Source organism: Gavia stellata, chromosome 23 (assembly GCF_030936135.1).
Source record: "Gavia stellata isolate bGavSte3 chromosome 23, bGavSte3.hap2, whole genome shotgun sequence".
NCBI classification, from domain to species: Eukaryota; Metazoa; Chordata; class Aves; order Gaviiformes; family Gaviidae; genus Gavia; species Gavia stellata.
This window is the reverse complement of record NC_082616.1, coordinates 1,118,781-1,132,661: the sequence shown is the minus strand read 5'-3', so window position 1 is coordinate 1,132,661 and position 13,881 is coordinate 1,118,781. Positions and strand designations below refer to the sequence as shown.

At 39.0% G+C, this 13,881-nt stretch overlaps 1 protein-coding gene across 1 annotated transcript in view; it reads right to left on the bottom strand.

Moving 5' to 3' along the window:
* MRPS5 (mitochondrial ribosomal protein S5) overlaps positions 1-13,881 on the bottom strand; it is a 57,787-nt gene that overhangs the window by 20,220 nt on the left and 23,686 nt on the right. Inside the window, exon 5 of the mRNA XM_059828573.1 lies at positions 10,061-10,095. Coding sequence (XP_059684556.1) covers positions 10,061-10,095 — 35 coding nt within the window. The remainder of the gene's footprint in view (positions 1-10,060; positions 10,096-13,881) is intronic.

Below are 13,881 nucleotides of genomic sequence, written 5' to 3'. Positions count from 1 at the left end.
ACATAAAATGATTTTCTATTTCAAGGACCAAAAAAGATAATAAAACCCCCCAGTACCCAGCTCATGATGTATGAAGCTCGGTATATAAACCAAAGCACCAGTGTACTTACATCTGCAGAGAGCAGCTTCTGCTTTAAGGATAGTATCAGTGTCTTTATGTTGCTGCCTTCTGCACCATTTCTCTGTACAAACTGTGTGTACTGCCTGACCTGAACTTCTTTAGCAAGTCTATACCCTTCTGTAATTTAACACTCAAACACAAATCAATGGGGATTTTTTGTTTAAAAACAACAATAGCATATCCCAACCATCTGGCTGAAAAAGGGAACTATTCTGACACGGGAAGAGTTGCGCTGACCCAGTTGCAATGGGGGCTGTGCTTGCACAGCATTCTTCAAGTAAAGTTACCTTTATTAGAAACAGGTAATGAAAACAAAAAAGCCTGAACATAATAGTAAGCGATCAAAAGGCAGTTTTCACAACTGGTGGAGGGCAACTTCAGTGTTGGACAAAAACCCCGAGATCTGTCTTCTGCAAAGGGCATTATTTATAACTTTATCTTCTCCTTTAGAAAGCTCCCCTGTGTGAAAGATTCAAAGGGCCACTAACCTCATGTTATGTGCTTTCAAGTCTTACTGATTACTAGGTCTCGCTTTCTAATTTTGATTGCACTACAAGGCAAACACTATCATAACACAGGATATCATGTAGGTTACATTTTTACTATGTTACCATGTTGATTTTGGAGAAAAATAGAAGAAAAATTCATCTGAGGATGGATGATACAGGAAATGAAGCCTTCCAGTTAAAATAAGAATGGCATATGTCAACTACAGCTGTAAATTTTAATTACCACTATTATTACATTATGTTGAACAATAGTAAATAATACTACCAGTTCTATTCACAGAAATTCTTCTTACACGTAACAGAATCACTAAGGTTGGAAAAGACCTGTAAGATCATCAAGTCCAACCACCAACCCAACACCACCATGCCCACTAAACCATGTCCCGCAGTGCCACGTCTACACGTTTTTTTGAACTCTAAAAGAAAGAAAGAAACAGCCCAAGTCATCCACTCTAAGTAACGCAACAGTCTACAGGAAAGCAGAAACGCAACCAATGTGCAGTCCCTGCTGCTGTCCCTTAACACTCACTCAAGCTAGCTTTTTCTCTACGACAACTTTAGCTCTAGTTTACCTGAAAATCTGACCTTGTCTGTACTCTGTTCTACAAGCAGGGAAAAATCAAGTTAGCTTTTCTCTTTCTGTTACATGAAAATATAATAAGCAACTTCTCTCTTTTAGCAAGGGAGCACAGCCTTTTTATAGTAGTATAATCACAACAGAAAGGGGCTTTTGTATCTTTGTTTATAAGACAGTCCTTTAAAAATGGCTTTCAGTTTCTTGCTGTGAAGGATAATTTCCCATTATTTTAATCTCCTGTACTGTTGTGAAGATAAAGATAACAGAAAAGACATACAAAAATGGCATCATGTATGCCATCTATTTGAAATAAGAATGCTAACAAAGATCTGTTTATTTCAAAACTCGTACTTCTTGTCAGAAAATTATAGGACTCACTTATCCTGGGCTCACTGCTGGCTTTGAATATAGAAGTTTTTGCTGCTGTTGCTATTTTTCTGCAGAAACCACTCCTCTTCCTCAATTCACATCTGTGGCAATCTCATATAACAGTAGAGCCCCAGCCTGCTTCTAAAAGCTTTTTTTTTAATTCAGCTATAACAAAGCAGTGAAGCAGATTTCTATAGCACATGGAAGCACTGCATAGCAACTTATTTTGTCGTTTAATCTAATGAATTTGACTGTAAATAATTATGTCAGCACCGACTGGCCAACTTGAGTAAATACCTACTGTAGTATCCAAACCGACAGCCAGTTGTGACATGTCCCAGTAACAACAGCCACTTTTCGGCATGTGCCCTTTCAATTAACTGAAAGCACTGCCAACTGCAGGGCTCATTAAGAAAAATCACTTCTTGTATGAGCGGTGCCCATGCAACTCAGCTATTACAAGTTGCCTTCCAACAGAGACACAGCTAAAGGCATCCAAGTGGTCTTTGCTACATCAGAGTCAAAGCCCACAGTGCCCAGTCCACTCCAAAACCTCATTTACTTAAAGGAGCTTTAACAAATCGTGTCGGTTCTCCAAAACCCACCACAACAATCCACCATGTGCACAGCTACTCCTGATCTAAGAGGAACTAAGAAAAAAATAAGAGGCTTTTCTGGTTCTTCAGCATCTCAGATGAAATTGCACACATGTGTGGTTTTAAATGTGAGAATAATAGACTAATTTTGCATGTTAAAATAAGAATGTGTAAAAAGTGTATGGTGCAGTCCAGGACATCTCATTAATGCTCACGTAAATGTTCCTTTTTCTTGCATTTATCATTCTCAACATAAACCCTAAAATACTATTAAATGGGAATTTGGTATGTAAATGGATCAGATGATCCACTTACGTATGATCAGATGATCACCAGCGTTTTTCCCAATAATACCATCCTTCAAAGGCTGTTTTGGGGAAGTCTAGACATAGGTACACCAGCGTATGCAGTAAGGTAAAGAAGCACGCAACCCATTTATTTTTGCAACAAACCACCTGTGACAGCGCAAGTTTGCTATTCATTTTATTTTCTATCATCTCTAGGCACCAATGACAAATCTGACAAGAATATATTAGACGTACTTGAGAAAACAGAAAAAAATCTTTTGTATAGGTTTATATTCATATCTGTTTAGATATACGCGACATATAGAGCATTAAATATGAAGTGCCAGTGAAGGTCAGATCCTTTGATAAACGTAATCTGAAAACTTAGACTGAACACACTCATTAATGGAAAAGACAGCCCTCATTAAACTAACTTTAATTTCATTTGTTCTTGTGCATACCAGTACCACTTCAAACATTCTGTTGAAGGCTCTGAAAAGTTAAAGTTGATCTTAAACAGCAATTTAGTTTTAAAATAAATAGTGATCATATCAAAAGAATAGAATAGCTTTGTCAAGATAACAGAAGGGACCCTACAAATATTCATCTTACTCTAAGTGCTGAAACACTAAAAGATTAAGAAAAATGGTGAGGACTTAATTCAGGAAAAAAAATGACTCAGCAGCAAGGCAAAGAAAGGTCGATAAAAAACATTGAAAGATGACTGACAAAAAACACCTGAAAAAGAAACTATTTTTCATTTGCAAGGATGTTATCATCACTCTGAGCAGCAGATACTGGCAAATGATTTTGCTCAACATCTTCATCAGCACCATAAAAGAGCCACTACCGAGTAGCGGAGACATCTGAGACAAAGTCTGCATGATGCTGTTTCAGGGCAAACAGAGCATGAGGAAGAAACATGGAGCTCAGTGATGGAGGGATTCATCACATTTATGGGGAGAGGGGACTCTAGAAATGAGGAGAAGGAAGGAAATGCATTTTTAACTCAGGCAGGACATTTGCTAGAGCCCTTTGGAAGTTCCAACAGGACAGCATTGTTCTCAAATGCATCCGATACAGAAAGAGAACAGTGCTGCAGATCATATGTGTGTGTGTGTGTGTATATATATGGACTAGATTACAGACTACTCCCAGCTGCTGCCAGGAGGGAAAGCGCTCCTCTTCTCTCTCATCACATATACTGAGAATAGTGCAGATCCACTTTCACTTCATGGTAGTGTCAGATGAATAGTCCTTGGGAGCTGAGTGCCTATCTTTGAAGGTAAATCTGCCCTAAAATTAATAATTATGCTACTTAAAAAGTAAAATAAAGCGGAATGCACAAAAATGTGTACAGATTAAATGAAATGCACCTGAAAAGTCTTAAAAAAATCATAGGCAAATGGGTTAGAAGGTTACTAATTTTGTCTCCCAACCCCCTCTTGACGGATTTATCTAACTTGTTTTTAAAAACCTCCAGTGACAGACATCCCATATACTCTCAGACTATCCATTCTAGTATTCAACTTCCCTTTTGCAACTCACTCTTTATATCTAAATTTCCCTTGCTCTTTATTTAAATCCATTGCTTCTTATCCCTATCACAGCAGACATGTAAAACAGCATATTCCTTTCGCCTTCGGAGGATTTTTTAAAAATATATAAACCAACCCATGACTTTTAATTACCCAATCTCACATTACAATACAACAGCATTGTTTTCCATGTCTCGAAAGATATTCAAAACCACTGCAACAAGCAAGGATTTTGATACATAGGATTAATCTAGAAATCATTCAAGCTGCTGGATAGATTCCCAACTGATGGTTGTCTCAGCAAGAGGCAGGAAGATAATCATGGACAAAGAAACCCATTTGCTCAGTTATGAGGACAGGAGAGAACACTCAGAGTCTTTTCTGGAGTAGAGCTGTCAGTCAACTCAACTTCTGACTTGCCTGATTATGCTTTTAACTTTCAGACAAGGAGCTGTTGTGCATCAGGCTAGTCTGTTGAAGGAAATGTTTCGCATAATCCCTCTCTCCCAATTAAATAGACTTAAACTAACTCACTTTCCAATAGGTTATGCTTGTACACAGTTTAAAAGAAATGAATGGTGCTCTCAGTTACTCTAACTTTGGTCTTACTCTTGCACCCTGCACCCTGCACACACTATTTATTAGTTCCTCAAGGCCATTTAAAAGCTATCTTACCTACTGTGGCCACATATATTTCAATTAAGACAACGGCTAGTCTCCTATTGTCACATCAAATACAACACTAAAATTCTCAAATGTTAAGTGAAAATAATTTCTGAATAAAACATTTCTTTGTGGAAAGTACCTCACCAAGGAATGGCAAAACAATTTCAAGCAAAAGGCAGTTGACCACCGTTCCAAAGACAGGTGACACAAACAATGACAGGGAGTTGAGCGCTAAAACCGGAAAGACAGAAAACGGTTTCTTGTCTCCACATGAGAGATGGGGTTCACAGCTGACATTCAGTACTTCTGGTTCCACCCCTTATCCTAAGCCTCTAAATAAGGCAACACATAAGAGTATTATTATTAAAGGACATTATTTAATTCCCTAACTTGAAGTATCTGTTTTTTTTTTTTCCCTCAAAAGAGACAGTGACAGAAACTAGATACTGATGTAGCTTTAAGGTCTGTTGCACATCTCGCATCCCACTCCTAAACCTACGCAGCCTTGCGTTGCGATGAACCCTGCAAAACTGGCAGACAAAGGGACTCTCTGCTTCAGACATTTGGTCCAGTTCTGGACTGGGACATGGCCATCTCCTTCCCTCTTTGACTACAATCCCATTTAAAGGGCAACCTTTTTCCTTTCTCTCCAAACCAAGTAAACACTTGATTTCGCAGTTCTTTAGGCAGCAGCTCTGATTTTATTGTCAAGGGACTCGTTCAGGACTGGTTCACTTTTTCGTGTCTCAAAAAGGGAGATGTTTGGCCATGTTCCAAGAAAAATGCAATCAGATATAGGTCCGGCAAGAAAAAATCAACGTTTGGCATTTATAGCTTGCTTAGAGATATGCAGTGCAGAAGAAAGTTGCTCTCTCAAAGGGATTAAAATCTGAATATGAGATTTTACTATGACCACAATGCAAAATCTTGAGACAGAATAACTGTTTTCAAGTGCATCCTACTAATTAAGAACATGTTATTCCTTGCCAGTTTTGTCAGACAAAGGATTTAAAAAGGATTTGCATGAAGGAAAACCAGCTGTTCCAGCAGTCTGTGACAATGCATGGTAGTGGACAGAGAGAGTGTGATCCCTTCCAAAAAGGGGATCACTAGCGAACTTTGGTAGTGGAACACAGGATGATATGCTGCAAGTGAAACTAAGTAGAAACTCAAACACAAATACTTTGGAACAAATACCTTGTCTGGACACAGGTACAACATAATATTGGCTAAAAATATAGGCGATGTTTCACAGACTTGTTTGGTACGCAAAGCTGTAGTAAAGACAAGAGTAAAGCGATGAATAGTCATCGCTACCCATTTAAAATTGCATAACAACTCAATCGACAGTCACTTTATTTTATAGTGATAAAAGGGTGTCAACATTCATATTAAGCAAAGAGACTTGATGTGCATCTTTCACAGAACATGTATTGATTCAGGTTAATACCTCGGCTCTCAGATCATGGTTTAAATGAGAGAAGCCTCTTTTTCAAAGCAGCAGCTAGACTAGTATAGCTTTTCAATAATAAAGTAGTTAAATATTAATTGCAAATGAAGGTTCTGATGACAATCCTGAAAGGAACATGAATTTAATAAGCAATTTCATCTGTAGGTAGCTAAACAACAAGAGTATCTTCTGAAGTGACAAGTTTACACAATTGGTCATAGCCCACATGGGTTCACCAAGGGGAAAGTCCTGTTTAACTAACTTAATTTCCTTTTATGACAATGTTGACCCTCTAGTTGACCAAGGAAATCCAGCAAATGTGGAGTTTTTTTGGATTTCAGCAAAGCTTTTGCTATTGTCTCTCACAGTATCCTTCTGCACAAAATGTCCACCATACAGCTAGACAAGTCCGTAATACGTTGGGTAAACAATCGGCTGACAGGTTGGGCTCAAAGAGTTATAGTAAATGGGGTTATGTCAGGCTGGTGGCCAGTCACTAGTGGGGTTCCACAGCGCTCAATTTCAGGGCCGGCACTCTGTAATGTTTTTATAAATAATCTGGATGCAGGAGTTGAATGTACATTAAGTTTGCTGATGATACTAAATTAGGAGGAACTGTGGACTCCCCCGAGGGTAGAGAGGCCTTACAGCGAGATCTGGATAGATTAGAGAGATGGGCAATCACCAATCACATGAAATTTAAGAACAAGTGACGTATTCTCCACCTGGGATGGGCTAATCCTGGTTATGCATGCAAACCGTGGGAAGAGAAGCTGAAGAGCAGCCCCAGAGAAAGAGATCTGGGGGTTCGGGTTGATGGGAAGCTGAGTAGGAGTCAACGGTGTGCCCTGGCAGCCAAAAGGACCAACCGTGTCCTGGGGTGCATCAAGCACAGCATGGCTAGCTGGTCAAGGGAGGTGATTGTCCCACTCTGCACTGCACTGGTGCGGCCCCACCTCGAGTGCTGTGTGCAGTTTTGGGCGCCTCAATATAAGAAGGACGTCAGACTATTGGGGTGTGTCCAGAGGAGGGCGACCAAGATGGTGAAAGGTCTCGAGGACAAGACTTACGAGGAGCGGCTGAGGTCACTTGGCTTATTCAGCCTGGAGAAGAGAAGGCTGAGGGGTGACCCCCCCGCAGTCTACACCTTCCTCAAGGGGGGCAGCAGATGGGGAGGTGCCGATCTCCTCTCTCTGGTGACCGGCGATAGGACACGAGGAAATGGAATGAAGCTGCATCAGGTAAGGTTCAGATTGGACATTAGGAAACCCTTCTTCACTGACAGGATGGTCGGTCACTGGAACAGGCTCTGCACGGAAGTGGTCATGGTGCCAAGCCTGTCAGAGTTCAAGGAGAATCTGGATGATGCTCTTAGTCATATGGTTTAATTTTAGGTAGTCCTGTGAGGAGCAGGGAGTTGGACTCGATGATCCTTATGGGTCCCTTCCAACTCAAAATATTCTATGATTCTAATTACTTTACACACAAGGCTACTAGGCTGATTTATGTGCCAGAGTATTTGTATAACAAGGTGTAATTTAATTTATCAAAGTACAATCCAGATTTTGACAAAAAGTCCTCAGGAATTCATTTGGTCTGTAAGAGTTCAGTGGCAGTTACTGGATTCAGATTCTTCCACTCTGGGTGCCCAATCATGCAAAGGAAGTCACCTTACAGCAGCTGTTTCCAGAACTGCAGCGCTCTCTCACAACCACCTCTGCAAAATGCTTCCCAAAGATGCCCTCCTCCGCCCTGCAGTCAACCTGAAGAGTCACAGGCACAGTTTTCTGCTTTGTGGGGCTCCACAGACTGGTGAGGTGGGCTTCAGGACACAAGGAGCTGAACATGGCTCTAAGATCTCACCCCAGCAAAACGTGCTGCAAGTGACACTGAATTTCTTCCAGCCCCTTCTCCTTCACCTGTAAGATCAATACTTACAAAGAAGAAAGACATGGCAAAATCTTGTTTTATCTGGAGGCTTTCTGATACCCCCAGCTGGAAGTGGTCAATTTGCCACACCGTAGAGGGTTTTGCTTTCTAATGGATCAATCATTTTAGCAAATATCAAGTCCTTTTAACACATTAGGTATTTAAATAAGTAAGTAAGTTTGAAATTTCAGTTGTCTAAAAACCAAACTTCTGGACATAAGAGTTGGAAATGACTTGGCCACTGCTACCACATGTCTCACTAAAATTATAACGCAAGTAGAATAGAAGAGAACATGCAAGGACAGAGAGCAAATAATTGTTCTCACTTCCAGAGCTACACCCTTTCTTGATGCTGTGCATCATCCGATTCTGGACTGGGAGCAAATCACAAGAAATCAATTTATTCCTGAAGTCATGATTCCCCCAACAACGCTTATACTAGCTCTATGGTTTCCATAGCAACTAACGTATTTGAAATGAAAGCAAAATAAGAAGATAAATGGGAAGCATAAAATATCTTGCGATAGCGTGGGAGTGTGTAGCACTATTTGTTAATGGTCTGCTTTGGAATGAGTCGCAAGTTGCCTTCTTCAGTAATGGCTTTTCCATTGACAAGTAACACGGGTCCCCATACCTGCATTACTAACACCTTACATTTCACCAGTAAAAAATTATTACCAATGGATTACCTTGTTTTCGATGCAAAATCTGCCTTTATCGTATTTGAAATAAATTATCTTCTCTGACCACATTCTGAGTGGTGTTTCTGTTGAAATCATTAAGAATTTGGGTCACTAAAGAATTTTTTTTGGTAGTGTTAAGGTCTTTACCCTTTAGCTTGAAGTTTTCCTGTCAGTCAGCAAGTATTTCGAGTGGCATGGATTTACCTGTCAGCTAATAGCACTCACACCAACCAAGGGATTGCATACAACCAGTTACACATAGGAAAGTTACTGTATGTTTGAAAACGGTGACACCGTCTTGAAATATAAGAGATTAAGTATTTTAAAATCTCTGTAGCTTTTTAATTTACCACAATAAAACTATTCTAAGGTGATTCACAGATTTCATTAAATACCTAGGACATGCAGAATGCATTTCAGCACATATGCTGTTCTTTAAAATATTCCACACTTCCATTAAGAAGCCCTAGTCAGCCAGTCACAGAGTTCAAGAGTGCAGAGAATAATTCTACGGTATCCAACCAGGATTAAGCTCATGAGATAAGCTTGTGGGAGATGACCTTATTACTTGTGAATAAAGATAGCAGGATTTACAGCATATATTAGATCTTACTTACTAAAAACCAGAGACAAGCAAAATACCAGAACACAGATATCTTTTGTCAGTTACTAGTTTTGATGGATAGATATTTTTTAAAGTGAGATGATGCAATATAATCTGTTTACAAATGAGGGTGGAAACAAGACTTGCAGTAGTCCAGTCATAACCACCATCCTTAATCTGTCAATAAGCACAATAACAAAGTAGATATAAAACTATCAATGGGAAATTTTGTCAGAATATTTTTCCCAGAACATACAAATATCATATATTAAGACATCTAGGACAAGTGAGTATTTTATTACTTGACACACAAAATGGGATCTTCATTCACTCACTCTCTGCCCTGTGCTGCCGCTCCCCCCCTTTAATGAGTTATTTATTTTACAAGCAGAGTTATACAACTTCCTATTCATAATTTTGTCTGAGCAATAACCCTAACACTTTACTAGGTTCCCTATTAGGTAGTATGTGAACTATTAAAGCTTTACCTGCAGACGTTTGCCATGTCAGAGTTACTCAAACCCACCTTTGAATAAGACGTTATTTGCTCAACAGAGAAGATAAGGCCCCGATGAAAAGAATGAGAGATTGTGTCATGCAGTTGAAACAGAATACCGGACTAATTCCTAGTGCTATAAGACTGACTTAGCAAAAGCTGGTTAAATAATTGCAAGCTCAATATAAAACAGCGGTAAGTATTTGAAGTCCTTGAAAAGATTTGTAATGCTTACCTCAATGACTCTTGTTTCAAAATTTTCATAAGTTTCTGTTGGGAGAAAAATAGGGTATTACTTTTCCTTATATTACTTTCCCATCAGCACAGCTCCCTGTAGGTTGTATAATATGAAAAGGACACAATTTTTATGTAACTGTAATTTATAAATTAATCTCAGCAGTAAGCAGAAAAAGAGTAATTTGAACAAACATATCTAAAGTGAGCTTTATTAGTTGCTTCCTTTTTAAAAGACCTCAAATGTTTTTTTGCTTGATTCCGTTCATTCAATCTCTTTTATAATAAGGTCAGTGAAAAAAACAGCATATAGCTCTTATTTATAAGGCAGAGGGGTTTTTTATTTCTTCAGTAAAGTCAACTTATGTGAAGAAAACTAGCTTAAAAAAAAAATCCAGTTAAAATGATAACGTCTCAGAAAGTGTAATACTACTCTTGTTTTAATTACAACACAGCTCCTGTTATAATTAAGAGATGATAACTGTTAAATAAATTCATTGTGCTCTATTAGGGACCCCAACCTCCAACCGCAATCAATATCTCATCTTTTTAAGTACCATACATGCAGGGAAGTAAGATGGAAACAGTCTCCAAAGACTGTTCAACCTAAATAAGCAGAGTAGCAGAAAGGAAGAAAAATAATCATTTTTTAAAATGGTAAAGCAAGACATACAAATTTAATTGCTTTGTTTGAACATCACACAGAAAGCAAAGCTGACAGAAGAACTGAGACATCTTTGGCATCTGTTGAATATTTTGATGACAAACTAAGCTATATATCCTCTGCAAAATAAACCTGAAACTTTCTTTTGGAAATCACCACCTACACTGAAGCATTTTTGTTAAATTATATCTGATATTCTTCCTAATTCTTTCCAACTGCAGAAATGCTATGAAAAATAACTATCCACAGCGTGTTATGAAAACAGAACATTTGCATTTTCACTGGCTGGGAGTGTAAACTGCCTTCTTCCCTAAATACTGCTCTAAAACTGTAAATGAAACCCAAATTTCTTATACACTGAGCGAAGGCTGTAAATGGTTAACAAAGGTAAATCACCAAATGGGTCACTTCCATCATGGCTAAACTATTCACCAATATTATTCCGAATATTCTGAAACTTGTATCAGGCAATCACAACAGGGATTCAAAGAAATGGCAAGTATTTTTTGATGCATACTTCTGTGAAATTCCAGAAAGGGGAGGATAAAACAAAACAATACAGAGCCACTTCAAATCATCAAGAATCACAGAGCCAGACTTTTTTTTTTCCCCTCTATCAATTCCAAATTCTGCCTGAAAAAAATGTCTTTGCAATCAAAGACAATTACAGCATCATTTATTTTGTCTAGTAATAGTTACGGTGTTTTGCACTGTAAAATAAAGATTGCTTCTAGGTCACATTTGTGGGCAAGTCTTTCTGTCACAGTGGTAACGAAACACTGACCCCAGAGCTCTGTTCAGGTGATCATCACATATTCAGCTTTAAGTGGTGAACATATTCTTTTCACTGCACAGATAGTAAGTTTCTGCCCTGTCATTAGAAGGGACGTAAAAGGAGCAAGATGTCTTTGAAATGTCTTACAACATTGTGGGGGAGGAAAGAGCAGGAATACCGGCAAGCTCTGGGCAAGACATGGGCATCCACATGTACTGCGTCCAAAGATGGTAAGTCACAGAATCACTACGGTTGGAAAAGACCTGTAAGATCATCAAGTCCAACCATCAACCCAACCCCACCATGGCCCTAAACCATGTCCCACAGTGCCACGTCCACATGTTCCTTGAACACCTCCAGGTATGGTGACTCCACCACTTCCCTGGGCAGTTTATTCCAGTGTCTCACCACTCCCTCAGTAAAGAAATTGTTCCTAATATCGAGCCTAACTCAAAGGAGAGTGCGCAAAACCATGCGAACAGCAGCCCTGACGGGTCTTATCCCCAGGCCTTCGCGCTGACACACGCTGTAGGAAAAGTCGGAAAGCAAATCCCCGAGGCTTGGCTTTCAGCAGTTCCACCAGCATTCCTCAACACCCATTTTATAGAAGCAGGCGAAAATGTGGCAAATCGTGGGTACTGCCAGAAAGATCCCAATTTCTCTGAGTTTCTGTTTCAAAACCTGACGACCACACAAATACCTGAATATAAATTGCAAATATATCTGTTTCCTTTTATGCAATTGAGAGCATACTTATAATTGGTCTATATTTTAATACAGATACATTTTCCACAAGGACTATCCTATTATCATCTCGGTTGCGGAAAAAAACCTACTGACTTTGAAAACAGCGGACAATGGAGTAAAATGCAACGTCTTGGTATAAGAAGCAGAATAGATAAGAGCTCTTTCCAACCTCCTGCTTTTCCAATTTATCTCATAAACAACAGCGTTTCAGCATAACATGGAAGACCAGTGTAAATTAAAGCATTTAATACTTATTTTATTTGGCGTAGTCACAGCGAGATTCTGGAGAAAGGCTTGGGAGCTGAAAACAGTATAATGGTGAAGAACTGGGGACTCGTTCCTTCACCAGACACTGCTCCATCATTTACGCATAACCTCCACAATGATTAGAAACATGATCATCTTGGCACAATCTAGGGATCTGTTAGTCTACAAGAAGTAGACTTCCAGCTCGCAGTAGAGGATGTGAATGCCAACAGGCACTCTGTTCCCTCTCTGAAGCCTCTTCAGTTGCATAGAAGCATCAGAAATTTGGAAGAAAAATAATTTTATTTCCAATTGAAAGATATTGTTCTTTCCCTTAGCTAGCACAGTAAGTAAAGGTGTAGTGGAAGAAGAGCCCCCTGAAAGAATGAAGCATATAAAATCACAGTATGTCCCCAATTTTTATTTTTTTTAAAAAGTTGGTCTACTTCAAACCAATTTGTCAGATGTTGAAGGCTAACAACATCCAGGTTTCTACAAACTTCCTGTACCTGTTTTCATTACAAAATACGAAATCTGTTGAAGGGAAGCTGCAGGATATGCTCAGCCTCCATTTAAAACTAGAGGATCTAATACCAGAATACTAGGAAGGGCCGGACTGCAGAATTTCACTCAGAACTCATCCTTGCTTAGACACCAGGGAAACCAGCCACACCACAGTCTCTGGACAAAAGGATTCACTGGGTTTGGTGGTTTCAGGTCTACTCCTCCTATCACCTTGACAGTGCTTTGCACACAGCCAATGTCCCAGTTCCCCTGCAAAATCATTAATTCTCTAAATAAAAAGATGCTGAAAGAATGATGGGGACCTGAAAATCCCCACAATTTTTAACAGATTAAAAAGAAATTAGTGTATACTAATCAGAAACTGCTTTTTCTCAAGCACATTTATAATACAAGCTGACAGTTTCATTTTCCTATTTTGATTGTAGTACCCTTTCCTCTTTATGGCAGAACTTGACCTGACTACTACAGCCTCCATGCAGCCAACTTTAACGCAAGTAATCAACATAGATAGTATCAGCCCAAAGCAAAGTCAAGGAAAACACTGGAAGGTAAAATTCATACATGCATAAATGTTGTTTGCAACAGCTGCCACTTCTTTTAATGGAATAAACTCCTTGAAAGTATAGTTGAATTTAAAAACAACATAGTCCTGTGTTCAAAGTATGGAACTAGAACCATGAAATTTTCTTTTCTTTCTCTATATTCCACCACTGACATACGGGGAATTTGGAACAATTAATTAATTTCTCAAAACTTCTATTTTTCAGTTGTAAGATTCAGTGACAGGCTGCCAAGTCCATTGTCACGTCACTGCCTTCCATGGAATATGTGCTTTCAAGGAAATAAAATGAAACACAGAGAAGTA